The sequence below is a fragment of the Taudactylus pleione genome, unplaced genomic scaffold, assembly GCF_031769625.1.
Source record: "Taudactylus pleione unplaced genomic scaffold, aTauple2 ptg000019l, whole genome shotgun sequence".
Taxonomy (NCBI): domain Eukaryota; kingdom Metazoa; phylum Chordata; class Amphibia; order Anura; family Myobatrachidae; genus Taudactylus; species Taudactylus pleione.
This window is the reverse complement of record NW_028284421.1, coordinates 4,061,975-4,072,713: the sequence shown is the minus strand read 5'-3', so window position 1 is coordinate 4,072,713 and position 10,739 is coordinate 4,061,975. Positions and strand designations below refer to the sequence as shown.

At 43.7% G+C, this 10,739-nt stretch overlaps 1 protein-coding gene across 2 annotated transcripts in view; it reads right to left on the bottom strand.

The window, feature by feature from the left end:
- Positions 1-6,001: 6,001 nt before the first annotated feature.
- The window catches only part of TEX9 (testis expressed 9), a 60,908-nt gene continuing 56,170 nt past the window's right edge, over positions 6,002-10,739 (bottom strand). The window contains exon 12 of one of the 2 annotated variants that reach the window (XM_088443084.1): positions 6,002-6,209. In XM_088443084.1, the coding sequence (XP_088299210.1) occupies positions 6,132-6,209 (78 nt within the window). In that variant the 3' untranslated portion in view covers positions 6,002-6,131. Of the gene's footprint in view, positions 6,210-10,436; positions 10,502-10,739 lie in introns of those variants that run through there. The other variant, XM_088443093.1, reaches the window with a different exon arrangement.

Genomic DNA, 10,739 nt, shown 5'->3' with positions numbered 1-10,739 from the left:
TCTGGGTCCCTGTTCTTTTGTGCAGTAAAGAGGCAGCTGACAATTGTTCCTGGAGGCCATGAGATCTAGCTGCAGCTTGCCCCAATGACTGATCAACTGCAGGAAGATCTCTGTATGTAGAGCCCACTCCCCGGGTATGAAGGTCCTGATGGCTGAAATAATCCACTTCCCAGTTGTCCACCCCTGGGATGAAGACTGCAGAGATGGCCTCAACTTGTCCTTCTCCCCACTGTGAGATGCAGCTGGCTTTGCGTATTACCATGCAACTACGTGTTTCCCCCTGCCGATTGACAACGCCACAGCAGTGACATTCATCTGACTTCACCTGAATGGGAGGAGCTGCCGCTAACAGTGGGTTGTTTACGACCCTGAGTTTGAGAACGTTGATTGGCAAGAGAGATTCCTGGGAAGACCAACGCCCCTGCAATTGGCTGTCCAGGACCACAGCTCCCATTCCGTGAAGATTGGCGTCCGTAGTTAGCGGAATTCAATCCCAGATGGCGAACTGGCAACCTGCCACTAGGTGGTCCATCCGAAGCCACCAGATCAGAGAAATGCGGGCCTGCGGAGACAGTCTCACTAGACTGTGCATCTGAAGATGTGACCCCCGACCATTTCGACAGGAGATCTACCTGGAACGGTCTGGAATGAAGTCTCCCAAACTGGAAGGCATCGAAAGAGACCACATTCTTCCCAAGAAGGCGACTGTAAAGGTGTACGGACACCCTCCTTGACTTGAGAACTAAGCTGACCAATTCATGAATTGCTTGCGCCTTGTTCAGAGGAAGGAATAAATCTGTCATCCTAACCCTCTGTCCCACGCTCACTGTCTACCCCATCTGTGTCACCCCTGTCTGTCTGCCCATCCCCTTTAGAATGTAAGCTCTCACGAGCAGGGCCCTCTATCCTCTTGTGCTTATCCTTTCTTTACTTATACTATCTGCTCTATACTCAAAAGCACCTAACCCGTGACTTTTGCCATCCTGCTTCTGTTACAGCAGTGTTTATATACCATGTACTTGCCTTGTAGTGTCTTAAACAGTATGACACTGTTTTCTTGTTCTGTTCAACTGTTTATGTACTATGTTTCTGTACTATGTAAGGCGCTGCGGAACCATTGTGGCGCCATATAAATAAAGGATAATAATAATAATGTTGTAAAGACTTGTCCAGTATCATTCCCAGGAACTGCAGACGCTGAGACGGTACCAGTTGTGACTTCTGGAATTGATGATCCAGTCGTGATGGATGAGGATCTGATGAGTAAGCTTTACTTGGTTTAAAAGTCTTTCCGCTGAAGGATCCCGAGATGAGCAATCATCACTGCCATCACCTGGGTGAAGACTCTGGGAGCCGACGATAGGCCAAAGGGTAGAACCTAAAACTGGTAGCGAGACTCCTTGATGGCAAATCGAAGGAAAACTTGATGTGGACTTTAGATTGGGATGTATAGATATACAGTCAGGTGCATAAATATTGGAACATTGACAGAATTTTCATATTTTGGCCTCTATTCACCACCACAATGGCTTTGAAATGAAACAAACAAGATGTGCTTTAACTGCAGACTTTGAGATTTAATTTGTAGGTAATTACATCCAAATCAGGTGAACGGTGTAGGGATTACAACGGTTTCTATATGTGCCTCCCACTTTTTAAGGGGCCAAAAGTAATGGGACAAACGAAACAATCCTAAATCTAACTTTCACTTTTTAATACATTGTTGCAAATCCTTTGCAGGCAATTACAGCCTGAAGTCTGGAACACATAGACATCACCAGACGCTGGGTTTCATCCCTGGTGATGCTCTGCCAGGCCTCTACTGCAAATGTCTTCAGTTCCTGCTTGTTCTTGGGGTATTTTCCCTTCAGTTTTGTCTTCATCAAGTGAAATGCATGCTCAATCGGATCAGGTCAGGGGATTGACTTGGCCATTGCATAACATTCCACTTTTTAGCCTTAAAAAACTCTTTGGTTGCTTTTGCAGTATGCTTCAGGTCATTGTCCATCTGCACTGTGAAGCGCCGTCCAATGAGTTCTGAAGCATTTGACTGAATATGAGCATATAATATTGCCCGAAACACTTCAGAATTCATTCTGCTGCTTTTGTCAGCAGTCACATCATCAACAAATACAAGGGAACCAGTTCCATTGGCAGCCATACATACCCACGCCATGACACTACCACCACCATGCTTCACTGATGAGGTGGTATGTTTTGGATCATGAGCAGTTTCTTTCCTTCTCCATGCTCTTCTCTTCCCATCACTCTGGTACAAGTTGATCTTTGTCTCATCTGTCCATAGGATGTTGTTCCAGAACTGTAATGGCTTTTTTAGATGTTGTTTGGCAAACTCTAATCTGGTCTTCCTGTTTTTGTGGTTTACATCTTGTGGTGAACCCTCTATATTCACTCTTGTGAAGTCTTCTCTTGATTGTTGACTTTGACACATATACACCTATTTCCTGGACAGTGTTTTTGATTTGGCCAACTGTTTTGAAGGGGTTTTTCTTCACCAGGGAAATAATGCTTCTGTCATCCACCACAGTTCTTTTCTGTGATCTTCCGGGTCTTTTGGTGCGTTCTTTCTTTTTAAGAATGTTCCAAACGGTTGATTTGGCCACACCTAATGTTTTTGCTATCTCTGTGATGGGTTTGTTTTGATTTTTCAGCCTAATGATGGCTTGCTTCACTGATAGTGACAGCTCTTTGGATCTCATATTGAGAGTAGACAGCAACTGATTCCAAATGTCACACCTAGAATCAACTCCAGACCTTTTACCTGCTTAATTGATAATGAAATAACGAGGGAATAGCCCACACTTGTCCATGAAATAGCTTTTGAGTTGATAGTCCCATTACTTTTGGCCCCTTAAAAAGTGGGAGGCACATATAGAAACCGTTGTAATTCCTACACCGTTCACCTGATTTGGATGTAAGTACCCTCAAATTAAATCTGAAAGTCTGCAGTTAAAGCACGTCTTGTTTGTTTGTTTCATTTCAAAGCCATTGTGGTGGTGAACAGAGGCCAAAATATGAAAATTCTGTCAATGTCCCAATATTTATAGACCTGACTGTACATCCTTGATATCCAGGGACAATATGTATTCTGCTGCTTCCAAACCCCGCAATCACTGAATGAAGGGATTCCATCTTAAATCTGTGAAAGGATAGGTAGAGATTCAATGATTTGAGATTCAGAATGGGCCTGACTGACCCACCTGATTTGGGAACCACAAACGGATTAGAGTCCTGTGTCCTTTGGGGAGCCGGAACAAGGACTTCGGAGTCCAGCAGCCTGTTGCAGAACCAGACTATCTTGTAACCTTGGGACACATGAATTCGAAAACAAGTGTCTGAACAAGAGTGGAACCAAACTTGTGTGAACCTCAGAAGGCGGGCACCAATCTTGAGATCCCCTAGGTGGGACGGGAGCCTGTCATGCCACTGGCTTATCTGCTTGCCTGGGGTCCGGATGATGGGTGCTTGAAGCTGGTGTCCTCTAAGGCAACCTCAAAGGGCCCCTAAAGGAGCATTGCAGAGTCAGCGCTGAGGAAGACAAAAAGGTACTTTTGCCATCCGTGGCCAGAGAAATCCACTTGTCCAACTCAGGACCAAATAGGATTTCTCCAGTAAACGGAGAGATTCTACCTCGCGTTTTGACTCTGCCTGCCAAGTGCAAAGCCATAAGGCATGGCGGACTGCCACCGCAGAGATCATGGAACCTACCTGTCCAATTTCTCTCGAGGCTTAGTTTATTTTCGAGACGAAGGTATCCATTTTCGGAGGAGTTTCCCATTTACTCCTATTATCTGTAGGAAAAGGATAGAGCGAGAGAAATTTCCTGTCTGGGTGTTTCCAGGCTGCTGTCATCTAACTGGAGAGAAGTTGGAAAAGTGACAGTGGAATTTTGTTTCTTACCAAATAGTGATGAATCCAGTGATTCCGGCATCTCCGAATCTGAGATGTGAAGAATCTCACTAACCGCCAGGATAAGAGCTTCAATACCCAAATCGGGATCCTGTGAGAAACTGACTGAAGAGCAGCAGGAAGAGCCCTTTTCCTAGATGGCAGATTTACTGCGCCCTCTGCGGACTTTGATGAGGATACCATTAATTGAGCCAAACTTTACAGAACGAGCTAACCTCTGAACCCAGCCAAGGAAGAGGCATGAGAAGTACTGGGACCATCTCTGGCAGCTTCCCGTTCTCTAAGAGAAGCATCTAACTCAGAGGTTAAATCAGCCATAACCCCTGTCGGATTGTTCATCCAGGTGGGAGGAACATTCTGGATAGATTGTCAAGCCAGAGCAGACCCCTCTGACTCACAAGTCTCGCACAGGAAGGAACCTTCCGAGTGAACCTGTGCAAACTTTTTACACCTAGAGCAGGCAAATAACTTCTGTGAAGTACTTTTGTCTGTTGCCTTTCCTGTCATAGCTGTGTGAGCAATCACAACACACAGACCTGTAGCCTAGCCACTGACGCTCGGGCAAGAGAGAATACAATCGCACTAAAAAAAAAGCACGGGCAATGCAGCAGGGGACCTGGACACTAGCCCTGGTCAGTTGTGGAGGGCCCTACTGGGCCTGATGGTCCTCTTAGTAGAGCCCCCCCTTTGGGGTCACTGGACACTGGCTGCAGCAGCTGTGGCGGTGCCCTTCCCAGCAGCTTCCACTGGCTCCTCCCCCTCTGTGCCCCATCAGCCCGTTTTAGTAATGTGCCTGAGAGAGCTGGTGCACATTAGGCTGTCTACACCTGTCTTTTTCATGAATTTTTTTACTGTAAATTTTTTATTTTTAGATTTCATAAGTGAGGACAGGCAGACTGCCATAGTAAGCAGTCTGCCTGTCCTCACTGTTATGAAATATAAAAATAAAAAATTTACAGTAAAAATAAAATTCATGATAGACAGCCTAATGTGCACCGGCTCTCTCAGGCACATTTCTAAAACTGGGGCTGATGGGGCAGAGAGAGAGCCGGTGCACATTAGGCTGTCTGTCATGAATTTTATTTTTACTGTAAATTTTTTTATATTTCAGAAGTGAGGACAGGCAGACTGCTTACTGTGACAGTCTGCCTGTCCTCACTTATGAAATATAAAAATAAAATTAATGAAAAAGACACCTGCAGACAGCCTAATGTGCACCGGCTCTCTCAGGTACATTTTTAAAACTGGGGCTGATGAGGCACAGAGGGGAAGGAGCCAGTCACATTTCTAAATTATTTAAAGTGCCAGGTTCTACTCAACCACCATCTATACCCAGTGTCTTGAACTCCATTGTCCCCTAGTGGATAAAAGAGAAACAACCTTTACCCACCATAACTGCAGTGTACCTGCTATCTCCGTCTCAGCAAGCTAATCTCTGGAGAGCTGACCATCAGCACCCTGGAGAACTTTTCATACATTCAGTGTGAGTGTACTAAGAACACAGATTGGACAGCGCATGTAATTGGCACGTTTAATAGCTTTGTAATGCTTACAGCAGTGGTTCCAAACTATTTTGAATCAAGGCACCCTTGAGTATCAGCATTGTTTTCATGGCATCCCTAAGCCAAAAATGTATTATTGAAAAATTCAGAAAAAAAAATGTAGTGAGGTAAATTGTGCTTACCTGTCATCATTAGGCTCAGTTATGTGGTGGTGAACAGGTTTGTGCTTCTATTTGTCTACATATTTAAATTACATTGACCATAAAGAATTTGATTTGGTGTTGGACCACCAACCTGAGGCACCCCTGCAAGTGTCCCAAGGCACCCAGTTGAACCACTGGCTTATAGTATTCAGAGTTCTCCATAGTATGCATCCCTGGGAAACTAAAGGAACCATGCAGTTATGCTGGTAAAAAAAAAAAAAAAAAATTGCTAACACTAAAATGCATTTAAGCAGGAAAATGCTTTAGATATTACTTTGTCTGGAGTTACCTTTGCAGTGCAGTGTCTGTTTTTAAAACTTTAATACAGTATATGCAGAGAAAACCACAATTTGCTTTAATTTGTGTTTTATTACATTTTACAAACTTCTAGTATAATTTAGTATTGCACTTAAACATATGAAAATATTTGCTAGAGGGAACAAATACACTGGTGCATAATCTGTATTATTATAAATCAAAAATCAGCACAGCAGGTTTAAGAGACACCCCACTCCAGGGCTTTCATAAACTCTTCTTCTGTGAAAGAAAGCATCTTTGCTGATTCAATGTGCATCTGGGGGGAGGAAAAAAACCGTATTAGACAAAAATGTTTCAGTCTCGCTGTATTATATATTTTCTCATCTGATTAATATTATTATCCTTTATATGGTGCCACAAGGGTCCACAGCGCCTTACAAGGTACATAGACAGAAACAGAGAGAACAAAATAAGAAAAAAAGTGACTTGCAGCACAGAACATTGCAGGACATGGACATTGTATAAGCCTTGCTGTATCAGCGGTCAGAATACTCAAATAGGCAACAGTTGATGGTGTAAGTAAGGGAAGGAAGAGCACGAGGGAAGAGGGCCCTGCTTGCGAGAGTTTACATTCTAAAGGGAGGAGCAAACAGACAGGCGTGACAGAAGGGCGAGAGGTAACGTTACAGCATCTCCTCAGTCTTCCTCAAGGTATCCCCAGCTACACTGTTAATGTGCATACACACTAGATGATATGCTCCCTGAGCGATATCGTCTAGTGTGTCCCCGGCAGGCTGTGCTCAATGTCGTTCATGACATTGAGCACAGCCGCTGAACGATATCATTAACGATATCGTTCAGCGCCGGGCTCTCTCCCCCATTCCCTGACATGCAGCAACCTGACGAGATAGTCAGGTTGGCCTGCATGTCAGCCCGATGAACGATGATGATGAACGACCCGCGGGAACGCGCGTCGTCGTCATCGTTCATCTTTTTGGGCTTAAAAATGTACGATAAAGTGGACGACTGGACGATAACGATATCGTTCAGTCGTCCACTTTATCGCCCAGTGTGTACGCACCTTTAGATGCTGTGAAAAGGTAGGATTACAATTGCTAGATACAAATAAAAGGGAAGTCAATGGTAGGTAGGATCAGAACAACAAATCGTGCAGTGCGTATGCACTATGTTGGGTGGTGCGTGCTCGCGTGGGATAGTCAGCCGCATCATCCGGTGGGCCCTGCATGCAGCTAAACCCGACGATGCGGCTGACAACCCCATGCAGCAGGATCCAACATATCGGGCACTGGGTCGTCTAATGGATACCGGCCACCCGATATGTCGGCAATCGGATCACTGGGTACACACATCATTTAGTGTGTACCTGGCTTTAGTGTCCCCCAACAAATTAAGAACAAAAAAAAAAAAAAAAACTTAAAATGGGCACACACTGTAGATTAAAAGACATGGGTGGCTTGACCATTCGCACTCTCCAAAATGTTCCGTCTTGCTGTCCAACTGACACATTTGGTTGAATAACCATGGGACTCGGGCATGCCCTGTCAAGCTTTCTGGGTGAACAAACTGGGTCCTAATTTATCCCCTCTACTGGTTCTCTTTGTGCCCAAGTAATAGAGGTGTGGAAAGGGCTTTAGGAAGGCTTGAGCTATGATAGGGCACCTCCACTATGATGTATGATCATATTAACTCACTGGAATAAAAGAAACAACCAGAAATGTGACAAATACGGTTAGTATAACTAACAAAGTAGTGTTACATATGTTACATGTGAAATAATAAAAAACACGCAGATTTAGAAAAGGGAACCATTTTAAAGGTGATATACAACGCCGTTATTCCAGCATTTAGTATAGCAGCAGTTATTTAGGTTTCTAAAACCCTGTGGGAATTTGTTATACGTGAGAAATACCTTGCCCACAAAACTGGTCCACAAAATATAGTTTCACAAGACAGCAGTAAATACTGAAAGCACCTGAAATGAACAGAATTTTGTACTTTCTCCATCCCTTTAACAGACAGGTGTTACATGTACTTAGAGTTCCTTGGGGAGAAATGAAAATGCCTGCCGCCTCTAACCGAACTCTCCAGCAAGGAAACCATGCAGCTTCTTATGGGAGCGTCACAATCAAAGCATTGATGAGAAGCTCTGGAACCAGGCAGCAAAAAATATAATGAGGGTTGAAATGCTGCTTTATAAAGGGAATGCCTTACAGAAGTAACATATTCAGAATAAGTACGGGTTTTATTATACACAAAAATCTGAAAAATTGTTTTTTGGTAGCTTAATGCAGGGGTGTATTAAGAGAGGAGGGGGCCCCTGTTCACTCACCATCCGAGGCACCCCTCCTCTCTCTCTGGCGTCTGCGGCACACTGACAGGTTCAGCAGACTCCGGGCACTAGTCTGTGCCCGGAGTCTACTGCGCATGCACAGGGCATCATATGGTAGACAGTGATAAAATGTTTACATGGACAAAAGGTCAACATTGAAATGGTCGCCACTTTTTTTTTTTTTGTTAGGGTTAGGCTCTAGGAGGGACGGTTAGGCACCAGGATGGAGGGTTAAGGTGAGGATTAAGGTTAGAGAAAAAAAAAGCATGTGTCAACCTGTCGAACTTTTGTACCGATCATCATCCATGTCGGCCTTTTGTGTGTCGACCTTTTGTCTCTGTCTACCAATTGACTGTCTTCCATTTGGGGTCTTATCAAACCTGCTGCTTCTGCGTTGCTTGGATATAAGTAACAAATAACTCATGGCACACTTCCTCTTTGTACCCTAACACAAGGGTTGAAACATTTTTGCAAATCTAGGTGCCAGCTTATTGTCCCAAATCAACCACATGCCGCATTGATTAAACATTTATCATCATAAAGGGTATAGATTGGCCACCTGGAGAAAAGGGGGTGGGGCAAAGAGTCATTATGAAAAATTAGCTTTTTTTGTTTAAAACAAACAAACATCATCATTTGCACAGAAAATGGTCTTTGTGGGAAAACTCTAGCCCATCAGGCCCCATACATTTCACCAGACCTACTCCCATGCACCCCACATCTAACCACATGCTGAACAGACCCCCCCCCACCCCCCAAACATCCAACAGACTCCCCACATCTACTTACATTCCCATAAGACCCCATTCCCCACATACACATCAGACCCCCTCCCTTCTAGTACAAAGTTCCAATAAAATTCAATATTTATTATTTATATTAAGTTAGACTAACACAACACAAGTACCAACAAATATAGAACAGATTAAGGCTGGGTACACACGTAAAGATTTTCTGTCCAACCATCCAACTAGTTGATTGGTTGGAATGAAAATCTGGTAAGGTATGAAAGCAAATGACAATCAGCAATTTGCTCCCAAACGCCAGAAAATGGACAAAAACTGTTGTTTGAACAAATTCTTTAAATCAAACATTTAACAAACTTGTCTGATGACCATTTTCATCTGTTTTCTGGCATTTAGGAGCAAATTGCTGATCATCAGCTACTCCCATACGTTACCAGATTGTCATTCCAACCAATCAACTAGTTGGATGGTTGGACAGGAAATCTTTACGTGTGTACCCAGCCTAACTTTAGATAAACCCAACTAGCAATAAAGTCCTAATTAATAGTACCTAATAGGAAGATGTTAGCCTATAATTAGGTCAGGAATGCTCATATACTATTCGTCATTATGTTTCATCCCAGGACTAGATGCTATGGGTATAATAATGATAACACTGATACTCACCCTCCTGCGAGTGCTCTTGGCCGGCTGCTTTCTCACACTATCTTTGAAATCTGCGGAGCCTGGATGCTTGCCCATCCTCTCCCCCTGTCCTCCCTGGTATCCTGCCCGCTGCTATTGTATAACAGATCCCCGAGGATCATGTGTCACCAGAGCTGCCCTGATTGTCCTCCGCTTGGGGCAGCTTGCAGCATAATTCTTGTGACAGCACTGTTAACCCGGTGACCCAGCCTCTACCAAACAGCAAGTGAGAACAGACATGGAGCTCGAGGCTCTGCAGTCCTTACATTCCAGTCTCCAGATATAAAACCTTGGGGCCTGATTCCGTGATTTACGCTAATGCGATTGCAAAAATATGCTAATGTCTTCCAAAGCTTAGCCGAGCATAGGGACATCCAACTGCTGCCTTCTCATATCTGTCAGACAATGTACAACAGCGTGAACATCGGTAACATCGATGCAGATTGGGCAGTCACACAGCTTGCAAGTCAAGTCTGACCTGCCTCAAACACTGTGGCTCTCCTGATACGCTGAGAGCTCTCATACTGCGAGGAGAACAGAATGCTTCATTTATGGCTAATTTATGCACGCCCATGAAACAGAGTATAAACTGTACTCACTCACTCCCTGTGCACGCATGATTGCAATACAATCACTTGATCTGCAAAATATAAGCATTGCGTACATTTCGGAATCAGGCCCTTAGACTCCATGTCGACCTGTACTTGTTGAGTCCTGCCCTAACAACAACTGATTATCTGATAAGCCAGTACACAGAAAGGCAAGGGAATTTGTAGATTGGAGAATCCTCTACACAGAGCATATTGGAGCTGATAGAAGGGTCTTTTTCTAAAAAAAAACAAAAAAAAAACACAAGTAGCGTATACAGGTTGAGTCTCCCATATCCAAATATTCCGAAATACGGAATTATTTTGGCATGACTGAGAAAATTAAACCTTTGATTTTTGATGGTTCACTGTACACAAACTTTGCCTAAGGCACAATTTATTAAAAATGTTGTATAAAATTACCTTCAGGCTGTGTGTATATGAAACATAAATGAATTTCATGTATGTACACAAACTTT